This window comes from Amblyomma americanum, chromosome 1, assembly GCF_052857255.1.
Source record: "Amblyomma americanum isolate KBUSLIRL-KWMA chromosome 1, ASM5285725v1, whole genome shotgun sequence".
In the NCBI taxonomy this organism is placed as follows: domain Eukaryota; kingdom Metazoa; phylum Arthropoda; class Arachnida; order Ixodida; family Ixodidae; genus Amblyomma; species Amblyomma americanum.
The window spans coordinates 444,845,453-444,869,140 of record NC_135497.1 but is presented as its reverse complement, the minus strand read 5'-3'; the positions used below and the strand labels follow the sequence as shown (position 1 = coordinate 444,869,140).

The 23,688-nt window shown below is 49.2% G+C and overlaps 1 protein-coding gene across 1 annotated transcript in view; it reads right to left on the bottom strand.

Annotated features, from left to right (window-relative positions):
• LOC144125595 (uncharacterized) overlaps positions 1–23,315 on the bottom strand; it is a 67,672-nt gene extending 44,357 nt beyond the window's left edge. The window contains exon 1 of the mRNA XM_077659108.1: positions 21,580–23,315. Within this exon, the coding sequence (XP_077515234.1) occupies positions 21,972–23,315 (1,344 nt within the window). The 3' untranslated portion in view covers positions 21,580–21,971. The remainder of the gene's footprint in view (positions 1–21,579) is intronic.
• Positions 23,316–23,688: the final 373 nt, after the last annotated feature.

Genomic DNA, 23,688 nt, shown 5'->3' with positions numbered 1-23,688 from the left:
TGAGTACGAACGATAGCTCTGGGCCCTGACGACAAAGCTCATCCAGTTTTTTTTTTTTTTTATTCGAGAAGTGTGCCATGAGGCATAAGTTGAAAAAGGAAAGGGGGGAAGGAATGCACGGGATTGAAAGTTAAAAGAAGGAGTGATGAACCGTTGCGCTGAGGTAGTCGCAGAGGTTGTTAATGAAACGGTTGTCCATTGTCCACTTCACGAAGTCACTTTCGCGGTTCCACCGCAGGCCAACCTCCCTGAGGAGCCGTTTTCTGATAGCAGCCGTCGCTGGGCACGTCCACAACAAGTGCCGCACATCACATATGTCCGGTGCAGCGCCACAGTGAGGGCACCTGTCAGGTAGTGGCAGATCTTTGGCACGCCACCGATGACGGACAGATGGTGTCAGAGCCGCCCCTGCCCGAATCCGGCGCACGGATACCTCCTCCTGCCGAGTAAGACTACGGGGGAGAGGGTGCGAACACGGAGGAATTAGAGCGCGTGTTCGCTGGCGCAGAACTTCGGAATCGGAAACGTGGGACAGGAACGGATCTGGGGGAAGAGGGGAAGGTGGCGGATCGTCTAATGTATGAAGATGAGTCATAGCATCCGCTTGAATGTTATGTGGATCCTGGGCATGGCCGCGAATCCAGTGTATGCGCACAGGACATGGATACTTTGCGCAGAGCACATGAATAGATTGTGAAATCTGGAACGTTCGTCGAACAGCCTTCAGCTGTTTAAGGGCGGCGCGGGAGTCGGTGTAAATGTGAACTGTATTGAATGTTGGAACGAGCGGAAGGGAAGCAATGGCATTGTAAATGGCTTGAAGTTCCAATGCCAGGGGAGTGCACGTATCCGCAGTATACGTCGCGCGAGAGTTGAGATGCGGATGAGATGGACTATACACAGCAGTAACTCCCCTCTCTGCAGAATGAGATGCATCCGTGTATAATATGCACCCTTCAGGCAGATACGCTGCTGATACCGACGGGGAAACAGTGGGGCGATTGTCAGTGAGCTGGCAATAGGACCACGGTGGAAGTGTCTTTAAACGATGAAGTTTGAGAGACTGTTTTCGAGCTCTATTTGCCACCCGTTGGTCGATGATCTCACTGAGTGTATTAAGTTGGGCGAACTCCTGTAGCACAGGTATGGGTGTTAAACGAGGCAGATATGTTATGACGCGCATAGCCTCACGATTGATAGCTTCAAGGGAGTCCCACTGTCTGCGGGTGAGACGTTGAAATTGAGCCTGATATACTATCCGTGGCTGAAGGATAGAGCGCACAAGCTGGCGGGCCGTATGAGCACGTGCGCCACCAGAGCGCATAGCTATGCGACGAATCAGACCTAGAGTAGCGTGAGCCGATTTACGGGTGGCTGTCAGCCACGGGGTGCCAGTCCCAGATGTATGGAGAAGACCAAGAATACGAACAGTTTCTACCTGAGGAATCAGAGAATTATGTACCGTAAAATTTAAAGGGGGAGCTTTCCGTAAGGCGGCTTTATTTCCAATTCGAATGAAACATGATTTAGTAGGAGAGAGTGTTAGACCCAAAGGTGGGAGGTGAGATGTCAATACATCCAGCGCGTGTTGAAGGACCGACTGATGAATAGACGCATCTGGATGACAGCACCACAAGGTGATATCATCGGCATATGCAAGCACGCGGATAGAAGGGATGGTCTCTAGGGCTCGAACCAGAGGAATTAAAGCCACATTAAATAATGTGGGGGCGAGAACGGAGCCCTGCGGCACTCCTCTATTGGAAGTGAAATTACCAAAGGGCTTTCCGTGGACACGCACGCTGAAGGTTCGATTTGCTAAAAAGGCGTGAATGGAGAGGAGGAACCGGTGAGGGAGACCAAGAGTTTGAAGGGAGGCAAGAATGGCAGAGTGAAGGATGTTATCATATGCCTTTGTTATGTCTGTAGCGATTACGGTTCGTACAAGGTGACTCTGTGGAGAGTGGTCAAGCACGTCAGCAGCCAAAGTAGCAAGGCCGTCCTCCGTTCCAATATGTGGGCGGAAACCAATTTGGGAATCTGGGTAACAATCATGGGATTCCAGCCACCATGATAAGCGTGCGGCTAGAATGTTTTCTTAAAGCTTGCAGATGGTAGGGGTAAGGGAAATTGGACGAAGGGCCGAGAGAGATACTGGAGGCTGACCTGACTTGGGGATTGGAACCACAATAGAATGCTTCCAGTCTCCCGGCATGATGCCAGAAAGCCACACTTCGTTAAAAGTATCAAGTAGGGTTTCCAAAGCCCTCCCTTCCAAGTTACGGAATAAGGAGTTAGGTATGCCGTCGTGCCCGGGAGTAGTAGTAGTTTTTAAACGGTCAATGGAGGCCAGCAGCTCTGCCATGGTGAGGTCAGAAGTAATCCCATCGGGGGGCTCTGTTACCGATAAGTCAGGTGGAGACGTAGCGGTGCAGTCATGGTTTGGAAAAAATTGACGGGCCGCTTGTTGTGCAAATGTGTCCTCATCCACATTTAGCGCGAGGCGAATGCTCTCTGTGTAATCTGCAACCTGAGAAGGGCGCTCCATGGCGTGAAACACTCTCCAAAGATGTCGATTGCCCTGCGTAGAGGACAGGCGGGCACACCATGCAGCCCAGCGTTGCCTGCCTAGCCGCTTTGCATAGCGCCGCGCCCGTGCGGTAGCGCGGTGAAGAGTAGGAAGAGCCGAAGGGTCATCGGGGTGACGAGTAGCGTAAAGATCCGCCTGGCGACGAAGAGCCCACAGATTCAAGAGATGTATGTCCGGGTTTGGGTCATCTTCATTTACAGTAGTGGTAATAGTGTGAGTAGCGAGAACATCAGATAGAGTAGACAATGCTGAAGAGGGGTTGAATGTAGATAAATGATTGTCTGCGCGTACAGAATCCCATGATGTTATTCGTACAGTGCGGCGTATTTTCCGTAGACGCGTAGGCGTGAGGGAGATAAAAATAGGGCTGTGATCGCTACCCCAAGTATAAGAATCAACAGCCCAACGAGGGTTACCGGGGCCTAACCACCAAGTCAAATCAGGTGAATACGGGCCACCTCGTGGGCGGGTAGAAGTATTCGGGTGGTTTAAAAGTTGAAAGGAATGATCTGAAAAGCTCCCTTGGATGTGTGAACCCCTTGAGGAATCCGATGGGTAACCCCACGCAGTGTGTGCGCCGTTGAAGTCACCGCCAACTAGAATAGGGATACCCGAGTTGGTAGAACGTAGAAAACGAACCCATCCCAGATTTGGAGATGCGGAGCCAGGACGACTATAAAAAGAAACTAGAATAAGGGGTGTGCGTGCAGGTTTTACGAGAAGGGCGACAACCTCTTGACGTGTGTTGCACCACCGTGAAAGGTCGAGCGGTGTGTGCGGAACTGAACTGTGAATATAAATTGCAGATTTACCTGGGCTGAGGGAGGAGGCGGTGCAACGGCGATCAGGGATAGATGGTGAATGGTATGCGCAGAAACCTGAAAGGCGTGGGAGTGCATTATGCTCTTGCAGTAGGAACGCCCATGCCCTCAGCTTTCCGTCGCGAAGGCGGATGTTCACTTCAGAGGCCTTATTAGCGAAACCTCGACAGTTCCACTGCACCACCACCGATGATGATGCGCTATCCATGACGAGGCCGAAGAGCTTCCACGATGAGGGATGTCACCTGCTTCATCAGCGCTAATATCTTGTCCACTGTCGGGGTAGTCACGGCTAACAGGTGGTCGGCACCTGATTGTGGGCCAGTGCTTACCCTAGGTGATTCCTCTGATGATTGCTCCCGAGTTATGAGAATTCTTCGAGAGGATTGAGAACGACGCTGTTCCCGGCGCTGGGTGAGTTCGTCTAGTCGGCGGCGAGCCTCCGCGATTGCATTGTATAAAGCTGTGTCTTCATCTGTAGTATCCACATGTGATGGATGCACTGGACGTTTGGGCGTACCATTTGATCCGGGAAGGTGAGCCGCTTGTGCATATGTACGCTGGCGAGGAGACGTATGGTGAGCAGCAGGCTCAGATAAAGAAAGTTCAGGGAAGTCGTTGTCGTCACATGCGAGAGCTGCAAAGCGATTACTTGTAGGGACATCCATTTTTGCAGGCGACTTGTGAAACTTCTTCGCTTGCTTCTTCTTTGGACAAGCGGGGGAGCGAATGTCATGGTCCGGCGATTTGCACAGGGCACAATGAGCTGTTGGTTCATTCATGTCGGCCACAGCTGCTGGATTAGGGCAGGTATTTTGCATATGTCCTTCTTTGTGGCAGTGATAGCAAAAAATACGACGAGGTCGGAAGGGCTGTGGTTTGACGATCGCACCGTAGTAGGTAAGGTACTTCGGGAGAGTCAACGGGCCTTGCAGGATGAGCAGGTATGAGCCCCGGCGACCCATAGGCCGTGCTTGCAGTACAACATGAGTTGAGCAGCGAATATTTGCGCGCACCTCCTCGGGAGGGCTCGTGCTGTCGACATGATAAACCATGCAGCGGATTGTGTCAGGACCAGATGCAAAATATATTTGCACCGGGACATGCTTGCTGTCATCCAGGGGGATCCGCGTAACTGCGCAAAGTTTCTGGGCGTCCATCAAGGATGACAAGTTTACCGTGATGGTGTTCGATGGGCGATGGACGACAAACCCGCAGTAGTTCGAAGAACCAAGGGCATGGTCAATTGTGGCTTGAACATTCCGGGCAGGGATGGCAGTCATATCAAAGCGCAATGTAGGCTTGATGGTAACGCGGAACGAGTTCGCAGCAGGCGAAAGAGAGCCTTGACTCACGGGAGGCATCTGTGGAGGAGGCTCAGACGCTGGTGACGGCCCTTGGTGGGAATACTGAACTGGCGCGACGGGCACAGTTTCTTGAGGGAGTGCCACGGGCACGGAGGCGGTAGAGCAGTCCATGTCACAGGCCAAAGTCGTAGCATCGGAAGACGGCGCAGGCTGGAGGCCTAGAGGCGCTGACGATTGCGTGGACGTGGAGGCTGCGTCAGGTGGCAACACAGCGGGCATCCGCGTAGCCGTCGTCGACAACGCAGAATCCATGCAGACGCGTAGCGCGGCCTCGCTCGGCAGCGCCGAGCTAAGCCTAGCTTGCCCCTGAGGGTTCCGGTTGGGTTTTCTCACTTGAGAATGCGCCCGCCGTGCCGGGAATTTCTCCGTAGGGGCGTCGTCAGCATTCGGTCGCACGGAGGGCACTGTCCGACCCACGCCACACACGAGAAGACAGCGAAAAGCGAAAACACAGACCTAGAAGCAGACACGTATCCACCCACTAGGTCTTCGTCTTCTTCTCATCCAGTTGCTCGACGCTATGAACTTTTAGTTCTTGACTGTTTTGCTGTTTCTGTTTCCTTCTAAATTATGTAGTCAAGTTTCTTTAAAAGTACCAGTAAACCCATTTGTTTTCATTTTCTCAAGCATCAAGTTCCATATTTCTTCAACCCGAAGGCTCGGACACGCTACCCAACGGAGCCCGGGTTCGAGTGACCCCTGCGCTACGACACTATAAATGATTTACTTTTCACTGTTCAAACATTTTTTACAGTTGAACATATTCTCCGAAGATACTTTCTTGTTACACAGTACTCATACCCATAATTAATTGTTTCATGAAAAGTATTTTCAACAAATCTGTTTTTCACTCATGTGCCCAAATTACCTACAGCAGACATATCTGAGAAAAACGCAAGACTTGACGGCCACTCAATGTTATTTCACAATATCAGCATACGGTGATGCCAAGTTCAGCAATACATAGTACCACAACTTGTTTGGCAGACTTCGCTACAAATGTATTAGGCTGTCTTGCCATGCTGTTGCCAAATACCAGACATGTTAACCAGTTATAGCATTTGTCATTATGAGCAGGCAGTGGTGGTGAAAAACACTTACAGTAAAAAAAGACAGAGAAGAGGCTATCAAATACAGATGCTTTGCTGAAGCATGTTGATGACCTCTGTTAACACTAGTTATGTGAAACTGAACTGGTAGCCGCGTTCACACTCATTTGAGGTGCTGAATTGAGCAGGACTGCTCAGAAACGTGCTTATGGAGTGACTTTGTACGGTTGTGAAGGCATCAACTGTATAGTAATTGTAAACGTCGTCACTGTCATTTTGGCTCAGGAGGGCTAATATTTTAGTGTGAAAGTACTACTTCACGAGGTATAACCGGCTCACAGAGTTAGTGTGAAGATTGGCCTTGAGGATGACCTTGGCAAACAAATACTAATATAAATATTGCCGCGACTGGGATTCGACCACGCGGCAGCGCGAGCAGATCAATTTCGCTGGCCTGTGCACAAGAGCACTATGCTGCTGCCGCAGACGACCACGGCTAGCGTTAAACTGTTGTTGTTGTTAGCCTATCAAAATATGGCACATACCCACACTGGAGGATCGGCCAAGAATCGGGTGGCTATTCACCTGAACGTAGTTAATAAAAAGTAAAAGCACGTGGAAGCGCAACACCGGTGAATTCTTCTTCATGAACAGTAAAGGGATCAGAGTTTTGATTTCAAAATTGTAAGAACAAAAATAAAGAGAGGGATTAAATAATAATGATTAAGTCAAAATGTAAAAATTTATAGAAAAGAAAATTTTGGAATACTTAGCAAGGCAGTCGGTGAGATTCTATCAGGAAATTTAGAACAGCGGTACAAACAGATCTGTGGCTGAATCCAAATGTGGTGGTGCCAAATGATAGCAAGAGTGGGCTGCTCAAACTAAGGCCAAGATGCTGCAAGGGCTCCTCCAGCAACCTTTTTCTCAGAGAGTTGAATCGGCGACAATACAGCCAAAAATGTTCTATAGATTCAGGCTCACGGCAAAATGCACAAAGGGGAGAGAGCGACCACCTGTGGAAGTTTAGCGTGCACTCATGTCGCACAGCACACGGGCGCCTTTGCGTTTCGCCTCCATCGATAACGCTGCCGCCGCAGTCGGGTGCGAACCCGGGAACTCCGGCACAGTAGCCAAGCGCCACGTAAGCCAACGCTCGAAGTGTCTCAACGAGGGGACTTGCATTCGCCACACGCTGGTAGCATTTTCAAAACACTAGTTCTCGAGGAAGCCCCACAATAACTTTTCTTCCCCGCGAACACGCACCCCAATAACTTTTGCTGCTGGTGGTACATACACTTACGCGGTATGAACTCGACTCTGTCCGATAGGATTACGCAGCAGTGAAAGCCTCCGAAAAGAAAAGTGACCATAAGGTAGCTCAACTGCTGTTTTCCCCAAAATCAGTACAGTACTAACGAAGGCCTGTAGGTAGCTGCGCAGCACAGAGAGCTCACCTGAACTGGGTCTAATGTGTCATACTTGAACACTGCAGCATAACTTTTTGCTTGCGCTTAAAAATGCACTTAGTGTTACAACAAACGCAAGAACAGCACCAATACAGCCACAGATACAAACTACCCGCGGCACGCACAAGGATGATGCTGATGTCGATGGGCAGGCGGTCCCAGGCAGATGGCGCTACAAAGGTACCTACGAAATGAACTTTTTCTGCAACTGATACGAAATGCACTGGACGCGTGGCTCATAATTATTAAAAAAAGACACCACAATAGCACCATAAAAGCAATGAAAGCTGACAGCAAAAAAACGAAAGTAGAGATTTTAGACAAAACTACCAACCGCAAAATCAAAACCGAAACTCTGCAAAGAACGCACTCAGCAGGCGACTTTACCATTTTTGTCATCGAAGCGCGTTGACCAATAACTGCACCAACTTGAGTATCAATTTTGAAGCACGAAAATGTTATTCCTAAAACCGGCACTATTTTTTTCCTCTCCGAGTCGCGACAGCGCCTGCGTTATGGCAGCGGCAGATCTGCCAGGGGCGAGAAATATTTTAAGCAGAAATTTACAAGCTACATATGTATACCGTATGTCTAGATACTCTTTCTCGAATCAAATGCTCTCTCTTAACCAAAACAAGATTGGTTTCGGTTCCTTAGTGTGCATTGTCATCATACAGTACACGGGCCTCTAGCATTAACGCCTCCATCGAAATGCGACAGCCGCAGCGGGATCGAACCCGCGTCTTTTGGGTCAGCAGCCGAGCACAATATTTACAGCAGCGGCTGAACGGAGGTGCTGGCATTCATGGAGGTACATGGAAGATATGGCGAAGCTATTAATTGTGCAGTCTCAACCCTTTTTCTCGAGGCTCCATATCACGTTTCACAGGACAGGTAAAGAATGCAGGCCGAGATAAGCCGCGTTTACAATAATACAGCAGTGCCACACCGTATATTTCGCGGACGCGACACGCCACTGTTCACATATGTACTACATATGCCGTGTACTATCGGGGACAAACGTTTGCGGGACGAGAGTTCTTGGAAAAACGTTTATTGCAGCTCCACCTCGCTAGTCACTCACCAGATAGTGTATGAAGTATACTAAAGAGTGGTTGACTACGGTAGCCTAGCTTGGCCATCTTGTGGGCCCTTGCCAAGTTTCGGCTTTATCATAATGGCCGTCCTTTTGACGTGGTCACCAACCACCATACCCTATGTTGGCTTTCTTCGCTTCCCCAACATTCTCCTTACCCCTAAACAGTTAGCAATCAGAAACTCAAAACAAAACAAGAGGGTCCATGCTGACACTGTCAACAGGAATTTTCTATTCAGTCTTTGAGAATATATGCATCCTATTGTAACGATACTTTTGATACAGCATTGTGTACACAGACTTAGGACAATTCAATCGCACTCTCACTTTACAGTTCCATTCAGTGCCTCTCACGATGAACGTTCATGTTTACTCTTTGGCTATAAGAGGTTTTTTGCTGCAGTGCTGTCTGCATTACCTGTCCCTTTCCAATTTTCTATTTTTATTTTGCTAAGGCTGTGGAGTCTGATTGCACCTGTTTCAGTTAATAGGTATATTTAGCACGCTAGTAGCTGCAGCCCACAGTGTTTGAAGATACTTTCCTTGCAATGAAATAAAATGTAGCAGGAAGCTTATAGATAACTGTATTAATTATTATGCTGCAAACCTGTTGGACCCAACATGTGCTTTCTGGCTGTTTCTCGGGGTCGTCTTTCTGCATTTCTGGAGTACACTGAAACTTAAAATTAGAGATAAAGTTAGATAACGCTTTGAGCAACATGCATGGAAGCAACTTGACATTTTTTGCAGTGGCTGCAGTCCTAATAGGATGACCTAGAGCATGAACTAACACATGCTGACATTTAAGTTTAGGTTCCCTGTTGGGCTTTCTCGAAAGTGCATGCTTGCTGCATGAAGTCGAGGGTTGGACAGAAATCTGGTCGGGGCTGTACATGAAGAAGGCAGAACACCGGGCAATATAAAATGAGCTCCTAAATGATGTTTCAGCTCCCACATGGGAACCTTGGTCACAAACAGGTGCAGACGTGAAAGGCTGGCTATTTAAGCTTGAAAATGTGCCCTAGGCAGCGGGCGTATGCACTAGGAAGTGCCCCGTCAGTGCGATTAAGAGTGTGTTTGGTTGTCTGAATCATTAAGGATTCTAGATATAGTCGGCTCTGGAGATTCTTTTCTGTTTTCAAAATGCACGCGTTGCTCAATCTACATGATGCTGCTTGCTTTCAAAATTTTTGGCGAGAGCATTTCACGAAGCTTTCTTGTTTGCAACATCATACTGGTGTTGTTTCAACCGTTCAAAGAAGTTTCCACTTTCACCCACATACACATGGTTACAGTCTCTGCACGGTATACTGTACACTACGCCCGGAAATGTTTTTTGGTGAGGACAACAGCTTTATACCTGGCTTGAAAAGTGATGATATTCTAGAGTTTCGTTTTTATTCATTATTCCCAGCAATCACTGTCTGCAACTCTCTACTAACAGTCATCACATCATCTAGTACAGAAGCATACATACATATACATACATACATCTTTATTTTTCCAGAAGACAACTGGATGGTGTCTTGGGCTAAAAGCTACACAAAAGCTTGACGAGGCCCAAGAGACCATTACAAGGCAGCAGCGTAAAGAATAGAAACATAATAGATGAATAGTACATAGGTAGACAGTAATAGGGAAATAATAAAACAGTTACTGTGACAGGTAATAATGATGTCAATCACATAAAGCTACCAGTAATGAACTGAAACCAAAATAAAACAACTGAAAAGCACATACGCGGAAACAACAAACAAAAATTAATGGATCACAACTGCACAAAACAGGAATGTAATTGTTTTTTGTTCAAGCCCAGTGTGTGTCTATATTTGTTTAGTATTGTAGGGAGGTTATGGGTAAGTGACTGATATTTATAAAATGTACGAAAATGAGGAACTGCCCACGCATCAACATTTCTTGTTTGCACGCTAATATTTCGTCGCTCTAAGGATGCCAAGGACTTTAGAAGGTTAGTAACTTCAGGGGAGGAAAAGTAGATTGACTGTAATAGGCGAAATTCATACAACTTGTCTACACTTATGATATTGAATGATTCAAATGCACCCTTTGTAGTTTCCATGGGCTCAATATTTGCTATGTAACGGATGATTTTTTTCCGTAAAACCAGGAGTTTATTTAAATTGGTTTTTGTGGTTGTGCACCAAACTAGACTGCAGTATCTTAAATGAGAGTTAAACAAAGCATGATATACTTGAAGTTTTATCTTGGGTGGAAGTACAGTACGACAGCGCGATATAACTCCTGTAATCGAGGAAAGTTTTTTACGAAGGTGATCAATGTGAGCATCCCAGGTTAGATGTGAGGAAAAATGTACACCTAATATTTTATGGTTGTCAACGATTTCAATTTCTTGGTGCTCATAGGTTATAGTGTGATTTATTTCAACTAATTTGTTTTTAGCGCGGAATATAATAGCTTTAGTTTTAGTGCAATTGATTTGAAGTCTGTTTAACTTGGACCATGTGGATAGCTTAGCTAAAAATTCATTACATTGCATGATTAAACCATCAGCATTTGGGCCAGAAATAAGAATAGTACTATCATCAGCATATATCACTAGTTTTACTGTATTATCAATATTCACCAAGTCATTAACGTATGTATTGAACAACAGCGGACCTAACACACTTCCCTGGGGTACGCCACTCTTTATCGGAAAAAGGGATGAGCTGCAGTTTTTGACAAACACTCTCTGAAACCTGTTGCTGAGGTAGCACTTCAGCAAAGCTAGACACGTGCCGCGGATCCCGTAAGCTTGTATTTTGGATAGAAGAATGTTATGGTCCAGACAGTCAAAAGCCTTGCTGAAATCTATAAAAACAGCCAACGAGAACAAATTCCTTTCTATGTTTCGTAAAATATTTTCTTTTAATGTTAGTAAAGCAGTTTCCGTCGATCTGTCCTTCCTAAAACCGAACTGTGCATTTGTTATTATGTTTTCTTTGTTAAAGAAGTTAGTTATACGAGCAAAAATGATTTTTTCTAGTGCCTTAGAAAATACAGGGAGGACTGAAATTGGGCGATAGTTTGTTGCCAAGTTTGGGTCGCCACCCTTGAAGATTACAGAAACCCTGGCACATTTCATTTTTTCAGGAAAGACGCCCGAATCCAGTATTAAATTAAATATGTAAGCAAGTACGGATGTAAGTAAGGTCAATACATACTTTATCGGCATGATTTGAATGTTTTCAATATCAAGCGCCTTACTGTTTCGGAGCAACATGAAAGTGTTATAAATCTCCTGCTCATCAGTAGGCTGAAGGTATATTGTTTTCATTGTACTAGTGGAGATTCCAGTTGTATCTGGAGGATAGTCACAAGGATTTGCAATACTCACAAAATGATTGTTAAGGTAATCCGCAAGCGCTTTACCGCTCAATTCACCACCTTCATGTGTTAAAACATCCGGAAGGGAACTTTTACTTTTACGACCCAAAACAGTGTTTATTGCTTTCCATGCAGCATCCGGGCGTTGTCGAGCGCAGTCTGCAAATAACTGCTCATAGTATAAAGATTTGGCTCTCCGAAGCTCAGCGTTTAGCTTATTCCGCAATATTTTAAACTCCTTTAGAGTTTCTTTTGAACGTGAACGCAAGAAAGAATGAAAGTGACGATTTTTATTTTTGATCATTTGTAAGTGTTCTCGAGTGACCCATGGTTTCTTAATCTTTTTTGTTGGCACGATAGTTTGCAAAGGGAAATGTTTAGCATAGATGCACACAAAACGATTTATGAATTCGTTATACGCGTCATTCGCATCCACATTTTTTAGCACGGCAGACCAATCTTGGTTCATGATTTCATTCTTGAACGAGATTAGCTTTCCTTCGGTAATGCGCTGAACAAAAAATGTTTCCGTTTTCACATTCCTGTCCAGTGAAACAGTGCGATATGTTAAGAAAGTAGGACAGTGATCACTAACTTCGCAGGCAACTGTGCCTGCATTGTAAATTTCAGTGTCAAGATTCGTAACAATGAGATCTAGCATGGATGATGTAGAACATGTAATTCGAGTTGGTGTTTTAATCACATTTATGAAACCAGATGAAACCAGTTTTGTGCTAAAGTCACGAACACAGTTATTTTCCTCTAACATGTTTATGTTAAAATCACCACCACTGATGAGCCTAAGGTTGTTTTTACAAATAAATTCCAAGAAGTCTTCATAAAATTCTAAGAAGCGTGCAACATTCCCAGTTGGTGGACGATACAAGACAAATTATTTCTTGTTTATTTTTCAGCGTTAAGATTTCATAATCCACAGTGGTCTTACTGAATTCCGGCAAAATTTCACACTTCTTGTGCTTTGCAACTAGAATTGCGACGGCACCACCCCTGCTGTTTTTACGATTAAGAAAGAAGTTATTGTAACCATCTAGTTCCAACATTTTGCTGCTGTTTGTATACCAAGTTTCCGACAGCATTAGGACAGAAAATTGAGAGCAAAATTGCTGTAATAAAAGGACAATGTCATCTTCTTTACGGTTCACTGAACGTGCATTGATATGCATAACTGATTCGCATGATAAATAATCAAACTTCACATCAGATGGCAGAGTAAGCTCCTGATAATCCATCTTTCAATGCTTGAAAACACGAAGCAGATAGCCAGATGAGCACGATGTCGGCAATCACACGTTATCGGCATCACGAGCTGTGTTGCCCGCTTGAGTAGAAAAAATCTTGTCGACAACGTCCTCACCTGTCACATGCACAGTGGGCGTGTTATCTGCCTGCTTGGCAAAGATTTTCCCGTTGTAGGACCACACCGATTTCCAGTTACACTCATATTTTTTTTCACAGCCATTGCAAGTAGTTTCTTCAATGCGGGACAGAGGTGCTCATTAACATATATTGCATCTGATTTGTCTAGGCCGATGTCTTTGCTTGTAAGCCGTGTTTTTTTCGCCTTCGTCAGGACAATGTCTCGCTTCCTGCGGGATTTGAATTGGACGAGAATGTGCGACTTCCCAGCAGTTCGCGTCGGCACGCGATGGCAGACTTCAATGTCAGCTTCTTCTATCGGTTCTGAGATGGTGTTGCCAATTTTAGAGAGAATGTCACTCAGGGATTCGCCTTCAGTCTCTGCTATTCCTTGTATTTCAATGTTACACTTCCTTGAATATTGTTCAGCATGAGTAAGCCTGCTTTCTGCATTTTGCAATTTACTCTCGAGAGATGCGCATCTGGCACACAGCGCCTCATTATCAGTTGATAGTTGCACGTTTCTGGAAACCTCATCATCCAGTTGTTTTTTGATGTCCTCTATTGTCCCATGCGCGAACTCAAGGCTCTCGGTCAAGCTTTTTTGCTCGGTTTTTAGCTCACGAATTTCGTTTCGCAAATCTCTTTCCATAGCCTCTCGAAAGGCCTTCAGTTCAAGTTTTACTTCGTCTTTCAGTTTAACTAATTCAGCCCTCATTTCTTCCTTCAGCTTATTTAACTCTTTAGACATTTGAAAGCAAGCAGCCTTTCGGGTGCAACAAGATAATAAAGCACTGCAGCTTGAGACAACGCACAAGCACAAGTCCAAAATCAGGCAGCAGCGACGACACACAATACAGAAGATAAGTCAAGGAATCGATACGGCGATAACACTAACCTGTGACAAGAGCGTACAACTGTTAACACAGTGCGCACGGGGCACGTCGCTGCTGCCAAGTGAGGCTAGCTGCGCTGATGTGGCTCCTTTTGTAGCTCCTGGCACTGGCGTAGGGCAGCGCACTAGTTCTGCGCAGCTGACGGTCACGCCTCCTGGTACAACTTGCGGAAAATCCGGCGTAACAAGCTCAAGTCCGGCGTGGAGAGCTGGCTTGGTCCGGTGCGGGCGCTGAGTGCAGCCAAGCGGTTTGTGCCTGTGACAAGAGCGTACAACTGTTAACACAGTGCGCACGGGGCACGTCGCTGCTGCCAAGTGAGGCTAGCTGCGCTGATGTGGCTCCTTTTGTAGCTCCTGGCACTGGCGTAGGGCAGCGCAGTAGTTCTGCGCAGCTGACGGTCACGCCTCCTGGTACAACTTGCGGAAAATCCGGCGTAACAAGCTCAAGTCCGGCGTGGAGAGCTGGCTTGGTCCGGTGCGGGCGCTGAGTGCAGCCAAGCGGTTTGTGCCTGTGACAAGAGCGTACAACTGTTAACACAGTGCGCACGGGGCACGTCGCTGCTGCCAAGTGAGGCTAGCTGCGCTGATGTGGCTCCTTTTGTAGCTCCTGGCACTGGCGTAGGGCAGCGCAGTAGTTCTGCGCAGCTGACGGTCACGCCTCCTGGTACAACTTGCGGAAAATCCGGCGTAACAAGCTCAAGTCCGGCGTGGAGAGCTGGCTTGGTCCGGTGCGGGCGCTGAGTGCAGCCAAGCGGTTTGTGCCTGTGACAAGAGCGTACAACTGTTAACACAGTGCGCACGGGGCACGTCGCTGCTGCCATAAAAGGTTGAAAATGTGTGTACCTTTTAATTACCTTCATTTGCCATGCCAATGAACCCTGTATTTATTGTGTATGGCTTATATTGCTTCAGTGCTGTTGTATAGTATTCTATTCTCTTTTTGCCATGTTCTTTAATGAGTTTGTAAAATTGAGCATGCTTAATCAAATTTTTTGTTGCGATTGTTAATTCCCACTGAACCTGTTTTCCGATATGTAGTAGCTATCTACCATATGTTTAATATGCGTCATACATACAATTAATAACAGGAGGTCCCCCCGACAGTTTCTACTTGGGACCTCTTCCTCTACTCCTCTACTAATTTATTTACCTCATACCTGCACTAGTTTTTGAATAAACAATATTGTATGTCAAACAAAACTTTGCAGTGGTTATTCGTCATCTGCATGCCGTCTTGCTCACATACTGTTAGATTCATACTGCCAGCTAAGCTATACCGCACGCTGGCGGTCAGGTTTGGTGTTAATGGGATTGGTATATTATTCCAAGATGTTAATCAGGCCAAGGTATTTGGTCCTGATGATATTTCTCTAGTGTAATTCACAAATTGTGTATGATTCACCAACTTTGCTAAAAGCTTTGCAAACTGTTCACATCACCTTTACAAGAAAGTTTTATAATCACTTCTATAGGTACAGAGTTAATCATATTACTTTAAGAACAAGCAAGAAATTTATGTTTAGGAGTGTTTTCATCTTAGGCCTTGGAATAAGCATGTGAATTACATTGGGAAGAAGGCAGCCATCAGTTCTGGGTTTATTACAATAGAGATTTGGCCATTTGCAAAATGATTTCAGAACACAGCTGATAGTCATGACTGATCGATACTTGAATATGAATGTGTTTGTTGGGGCTTCAATACATGCCCACTTGTAAGTAAATTGAAAAAAAAATCAGAACAGTGGTGCTTGATTTCCACCGGGAAATTAAAGACAGTAACTCAGAATGACAGAGCAAACGCAATCTGAAATAGAAACAGCAGAACGACAACGGGAAAAATCTTGGATTAAAATCTTTCTACAATATTTACTTGTTAAAAGTGCTGTAAACTGCGACAAATATACTCATCCAACAACTTAATTACATATTGAAGCATTTCAAGGTAAAAGAGCTTTCCTTAAAGGGTGATGTTTTCTATTCATCTGTTTTTTACCTATCCTAGAGTGGAACAGCTTAGTGTCAAGTACTGTTCATACATTCTCCAATGGTGCCTTCTTCCAAGATTGCAATTAGAAGTCTGTTGCCTTTTTTAACACTTTGAACTCCTTGCTGTAATGTTCCATGGGTGGTGCAAGTAACTCTTAAATAAAAATTAAATATTGACGTTCTGAGAAGTAGCCACTTTTTTTTATTCTGAGGACACTAGATAAGCTTCAAGCCATCAAAACAGTCATTATGCATTGGAGAAAAAGAGCAAGCACATAAACCAAGCATGGAAAGTAGGTCTCTAAGTGAGAGAAGCTTGCACTTTCAGAAGCACTGTAACCTATGTTTAGGACCTACCAGATCACAGATTGCAAAAAAAATATGGATGCCACATCGAGCTCAGATTAGACACAGAGCAGTGGATGCAATATTAATAACGACTACTGTTTGTACTCTGAAGAGTTTAGTTAGAGGAGGTTGTGATTAGTGTCTAAAGGAAATGATCTTACAGATCAATGCACTGCTCTAATTTATACCTGACACAATTGTCACTTGAGCTCCTTTATTTCAGTTTCGCCTAATCAATCATGCGACAACGTCACCCGTAACCGCAGCTTTCATGAGAGGTGTGAGACAGATATGAACGTTTGACGATGCAGCAATTTGAAAAAATTGTGCCACAACCCAAGACGAAAAATGGGCAAAATGAGTACGGACTGTCGTGATAAATTTTGCAGTAAACCACAAAAATATACGCTGAAAACCTACATCATACAAAAACCACTCCGGCAGGGACTTTACAACAGCCCCGCTAAGAAAAAAGACTCAACAAAGCGATGGTTACGCAGAAAAATCACCGACAATCAAACAAAAGTGCCAGCAGGAATGTTGGCGTACTTATTGTGAAAGGCCAGGAATTTTACGCACTGCCGGTGACACATCTATTCACACAAATGCAGGCCAGGCTAGCGTTACTACAATACAACTTGGGCCTGCCAGACGCGAGGCCTCTGCAGCGTATGTTTCCAACTGCGCAGGCAACAGCTGGACAGCATTGCATTTGTCGGGAACGGGCATGGACAACACTGAACTTAGCTGCAGCGTCTGTTTTGGCAACATTGCACTTGTCGGGAACGGGCATGGGCAACATTGGGATTGTCTGCAGCGGATAGCAAACGGAAACACGCCTCCCTGACAGACGTGGAGTGAGCGGGAAGGCTAGACGGGGAGAACCGTACTCGGCAGGCATTATGTATACAGGAGGCGCTAGCTTGACTCTTGTTTTTGGTTTTTGCGTGTCGCCCCTCTCAAGGCGCAGAATCACCTGCGCGACAAGGGTGCCCGTTCAACAGGCGGCGCCATTTATAGAGAGGGACGAGGATTACTCCACCCGACGTCTGTCTATCTGTCTATCTGTCTGTCTGTCTGTCTGTTGTTGCCAGGAAGAAAGAAAAAGAAAGTGCACAGCCCTGTTCACTGGCTCAAGCCGAGCCACAATCGCTACCACGTGCAGATAGTAGGAGAGTTGAAAGATGGGATAGAAAGACAGGATAGTACAGACGCGCTAAAGACAAGGCCGATCCCGGAGGTAGTGCAATACCGGGCCAACCGGTGGCGGGAGTGAAGCATCCTTCAAACTCTCCACCACATTTCCAAAAATAAGTCCACTGGACCCGTAACAGATACTCTACGAGGTCCACACAGTCGCGCATTCTATCCACCCGACGTAAGCTTTCCCGATGAGAGAGAGAGAGAAGTTGTTGCCAGGAAGAAAGAAAAGGAAAGTGCACAGGCCTGCACACTGGCTCAAGCCGAGCCACAATCGCTACCACGTGCAGATAGGAGGAAAGTTGAAAGATGGGGTAGAAAGACACGATAGTAAAGACGCGCTAAAGACAAAGCCGATCCCGGAGGCAGTACAATACCGGGCCAACCGGTGGCGGGAGTGAAGCATCCTTCAAACTCTCCGCCACATTTCCAAAAATAAGTCCATAAAGGGAAGTCTATTAACGCACCAAAACCAAAACTACAATACAATCAAAACTCATGTGCTAAAACAAACAAACAAACCACAATCTAATTGCACAGCAGTCAGAAACGAAGGGAGGGGGGGGGGGCGGTCTAGCTAATACCGTAGGATCGGCATAGCCAGCCGGCCCTCCCGTACGACAAAGAAACGAGTGTGCCAGCGCCGCAGGAACAGCGCCTCTCCATCCGCTGCAAGCCGGTCAGACAGGTATTGCCAGATGAGGAGATGCAGAGTCCGCAACGCCGGGTACATTGCCCTCGCCGGCTGCCGCCGGGCTTCGGCCAGACAGCGCCGACGCCACAATACAAACATCGCGCATACAAAAACAAGTTTTGCCATAGTGACTGCGTGGTTGGCGGACACCTGGCCTGGCACGAACAGAAAACATGCGGTAAACCAATCGCCACATTGTCCGCGCCACGGGACACATGAAGAAAATATGGCGCGCCGTTTCTTGCGCTCCACATTGCGCGCACTGGGCATTGGGCACAACGCCCCATAATGCGAGTCGTTCTCGCGTGGGGAGGACGCCCCATCTCCTCCTCCACTCAAAGTCGCGAACCTCAGGTGGAAGGCGACTTCTACACCAAGTACGCCACTTGCGTACCGTGGTGCGCCGCTGGTCGTCGCGACCAAGGCGCGCGCACGCGACCATCTCGCTGAGCTGGGATGCAGGAACCTCGCTCAGGTCAACCTTCGGTAGATCCGAGGATACAGACAGCTTAAACCCCGCTGCTGCTCTGTAAAAGGCCAAAGGCCTCTCTGCTTGCGGGCCTGTATGTCGATCCGGGGTGAAAGCACGACGCGCCGTGCTCATCCAATACAGCATGAGCGAACGCCCCAGATACGATTCATTTCCTGCCAGCGCGGTTGCAAATTTGGCCCCGAGAGCCCGCGCTACTGTAGCTACAGAGGGCAGTCCGAGCCCTCCCCGTGAAGGCGGCAGCTGGCAAAGGTGCCGAGCCACCTGCGCCGTGCCACAATCCCAGACGAAGGCGCCCACGAGGGACGCAAGCCGATTCGCGGTACGGCGCGGTATCACTGCTATGCGGGCCACATAGTGCGCAGAGGCGCACGCGCGGGCCTTTACAACGACTATCTTTCCCTCCATGGAGAGGCCGAACTACGCCGACGTAGCTAGTGCACTCGTCGTGCGTGCGACAACTTCATCCCATGTCCGGGACGACACACCGCTCTGCTCGAAAAGGACCCCCAGCACCCGGATCCCGTCCACGAAAGGAATGGCACCGGTAGGGGATCACTGAAGGCTCCAAAACGAACGGCCCGGCTTTTGCTGGCGTTGAGCTCGGCGCCGGATAGCGCCGCGTAAGTGTTAAACACGGCCAGGAAGCCCTCAAAACTCCGGGTGTCTCGGACGAAAATGGAAATATCGTCGGCATAGGCCGAGACGACGATCGTTTCCTGTCCTGTCAATGGAAAGCCGCGGATCCGTTCGTTCCAGGCAACATTACGCAGCAGAGGGTCCAAAGACAGGATTAACAACGCCGGAGACAGAGGGAATCTCTGGCGCACGCCCCGTGTCACCGGAAAGGGAGCGGTTACCGACCCGACCCGTTCACCAAGAGTTCGGCCGTAAGGCCCGAGTACAGCAAGGCAATACGTTCAATGAAAATGCTAGGCAGCCCAAAGCATCGCATAACGGAGAACAGGCAGCGATGCTCTACCTTGTCAAAGGCCTTAGCTTGGTCTAGGGATACAAAAACCCCGCTAGTCCTTTTCGCGTGTGCGTATGCGAACACATCGCGCGTGAGCGTGAGCGACGCAAAAATCGATCGGCCGGGCACAGCGCAAGCCTGGAAGGGGCTAACGAGGTTTGGGAAAAGAAGACGCAAGCGACTGACCAGGATCGAGGCGACTAGTTTGTAGTCAGTATTAAGCAGGGTTATCGGCCGCCACGCCGCAGGGCATGACGACGTCATTCCCTGCTTTGGCATCAGCACGATCCGGCCTATACTAAAAGACGGTAGTTTAGCTCCCCCCTCGAGGAAGGCGTTCACCAGACGCGTGAGGAAGTCGCCGAGCACATCAAAAAAGTGCAGTAAAACCCGGCGACTAGACCATGTGGTCCCGGTGCGGAGACGCGATTCATGTCTCTTAGGACGGCGTAGACCTCTTCCCGTGTGGCGCGAGCGCAAAGAGCCGTTTCCGCTTCGTTGGGAGGGTGGCGCAAAAGGAGTCTATAGCAGCGTCAAACCCTTCCCACTCGCACAGGCCTTGCGACGCAGAGATGGGCAAAGTGGTCGCGGAAGACGTGTTCGATATCCTCGACCTGCTCGTAAATCGCGCCACCCGGCATAATCACGCTTTTAACATGGTCCGGTCGGTCGCTCTTGTGGCAGCAGCTGTTCGCGTGCATGAGGTCAGCGCGTTCCTGCGGCGGCATGCGGAGGTTCGAAGCGGTGCAGGAGGCCTGGGATCCCTCCTGCACGCGAAGAGTGTCCAGGTACTCTCGCATGGCAAAGGTGAGCTCACCCCCTTGCTTCACGATGCGCATGCGGCGCAGCACGTCGTTGAGAGCAGCAGTCTTTCGCGCGCGTTTTGCTCTACCAGCCCGAGTGAGAATCTCGAGCCATTGTGCCTTGAGGGTATCCCAAATCAGGGGGCCGAACTCATCAGCGTGGGCAATAGAAAGTGCCAACTCTACACGGATGCCACGAATGCTGAGATCATCCGCTAAGAGGGAGAGATTCATTCTCCAAGTAGCCGGGCTCGCAATTCGGACCGAAGCGCACCTCAAGGATACTGCGACCGGTACGTGGTCACTGAGTGCTCCGACACCAGGGGGAAATGGCACCACCTCGCAGGACACTAAATTTGGCACGAGGGCTGCAGGTAGGTACACCCGGTCGATTCGACTGGCGCAGCGGCCCCTAGCACGTGTGGCCACGAATAGGTCCCGTGCAGCTCAACCCACGCGTCCGTAAGGTGTAGCTGGCGAACCAGCTTGCCTAGCTCTTTGGCGTGGTAATTGACGCGCCTTGACTGGGGCCCTGAATGTCACGCAGGGTGTCCAGGACGCAATTAAAATCCCCTAGTGGGACATGTGGCACAGATTCAAGCAGGTGGGATGTAAGCGAGCAGAAAAGCTCGCCTGTCAATGATCGCGTGACGGGCGCGTACAGGTTTACAAAGCGAGTCCTCCGCCCGTCGAGAAAAATGTCTACCACCAATACTCGACCATCATAACCAAAGGTACAATGCGCGCCGGTGCGAAACGCCGGGCTCAAAAACACAACACCCACTCCGCAACACCGCGAGTCCGTCAAGGAAAAGAAAGCGTGGACATGAAACCGTGAACGCAAAGAAATATCGTCTGCAGGGGTGCGGAAATTACACTCCTGCAAAAACAAAACATCACTGTGCAACGAACGCGCAAGGTGAAGCACCTCCCGCTGCTTATCGGGAGAGCGAAAACCCTGCACGTTAAAAGAAGCGAAACGGAAAGCAGCCATCATGAAAATAAAGAAGAAACCAATGCAACAAGATAAAACAACGAAACAAGTGAACGAAACATAACGGTGACGGACTCACGGCAAAGTTCTGCGAGTAGAGTCTGTGGGTGCGTTGATACACCGGCGCTAGGGAAGGGGCGTCGAGGCTTCTGGGAGGCGTCCCGAACCCCTGCTGGCGTCCAGGCTGACGGCCCCGCGACGGCGGGACGATGCCAAGCGGTGTCAAAGGTTGCGCGGCGGAAAAGTGCAGCCGATGCGCGTGGCTGCTGCAGGAAAACAGTCACACATGCACCAAACACTCCACCGCACAAACACCGTTCATTGTTCACCAGACGCGACGACGGAGCCAGCGTGCCGATAAGATAACGGCGTCCGGGGAGCGCCGACAGCCCGGAGCCCGAGCCGCCGCCGACCAGGGGAGAAAGGAGCCGCTAAAGCCCGGATTGCTGGGCGAGGGCGCCTGGTCGGAAACTATTCGTTTCCGGTGACGTCCATGAGGACGTCGTCGTCGTCGTCCGCCGTCCTCGCCTTCTTCGGCGCAGAGGTGGCAGAAGAAGGCGCATTGCCCTCAGAAGATGACGAAAGCTGGCGCTTGGGGTCCTCCAAGTCGTGGACCTTCCGGGCACCCGCTCGCACCTTCGCTACGCACGGGCCTCGCGGGGGCAGGGCGACCGGGATGTGCGGCGCCTGCGGTCGCGGCTCACTCGAGCTGTCGCTGCCCTGGGCGTCATTGACCGGAGTGTGTAAGTCATCACTGGGGGAGGGGGAGGCAGGCGACTCGGTGTCGGCCTCCGTGTCATAGTGCTGCGCCGCCGTCGGAACGTCGAGGAGGCAGGCATCCAGGCTCGGAGGCTCCTCGAGAGACGAGTCGCCCAGCGAATCGTCCGAGTCGACCGAAGCCGACTTCTCGGCGTCGGAGGTGCCCTCCGTCTGCTCAGCCGCGGACTGGGATGACGAGGAGCTTGCCAGCTCCTTCCCCGCCTGGTCGTCAGCAGGGCTGGTCACGGCGTCGTCCCGCTGGACAGCAGGCTCGGCCAGGCTCGTCACCGCTTCCTCCGCCGCGCCGCTGGAAACGGCGCCAGCCGCCTGAGATGATTCCGACAGTCTGGGCTCATCGCCAGGCTCCTGAGGCGCCTTGGCTGCCGCCGACGCCACCGCCGCCGCGTAGGAACGCGGCCGGATGCAGTCGGGCGTGGGATGGGCCCCACCGCAGCGCTTGCACACGGGCCTGCAATCCGCTCCCACGTGCCCGTAAGCGCCGCACCGGCCGCAGCGCACCGACTTGCAGGCTGCACCGAAGTGGCCCTCTCCTCCGCAACGGGAACAGACGCGCCTCATGCCGCGGTACTCGATCATGGCTCGAGTCTCGGCCACCGTCAGGAAGTTGGGTGGAGACTTTGTCATCTCCAACTTGACGAGGCGCGTCCCATTCCCGATGCGGTTCCTGCTCAGGAAGGCCTTCCCATGCGGCGTGAACGCCGCGATCAGGTCTGCATCGCTGACGCATGGCGGAAGACGGTAGACCGTCACATCAACCACCGGAACTCCCATCTGTTCCAGCGGCACATCTTTTCCGGCGATCAGCAGGCTGCCTCTCGCCAACGTGTTGGACACCTGAGCCATGGAAGCCATGGCAGCCAGGAATCGAAGACCTCCGAGGTGCTGCAGATAAGTCATCCCCCCGACCACCTCCTCGAGGATGTCGATGAGGTGGTCGGCCGGAACAGGTTCCGGCACTGTAAACAGGAAACCGGCACTGTAAACAGGAAACACTGCGCCTTCGTAGGGCGCTACAGCTGGGCAGGGTCGCTCCATGGCTCCGCCCGGGTCACCACGACAGCAGCGCGGCGCCGGGCAGCAGGACGGCAGGCAGGACCTCCGGCACGCAGGTTCCGGGGGCCCGCCTGATCAGGAACGCTAGAAAAATCGCTGGCTCGATGGGCAGCGTCACAGACCCGTAACACATACTCTACGGGGTCCGGATAATCGTCAAGCTTTCCCTGCCAGGTCTAGCAGGAAAGACACAGTATGCGCATGTTGCTCTTAGCCATAAGTCAAAGTTATCCAAGCCAATTTAGCAGAATATTTTTATTCAATGAAGCATATAATAAACAGCATCACAAGACATGATTCCTTAACTCAAGAGGTGCAAGCAGGGCAAAGCGCGCGACAAATTTCTGTTAAGTAC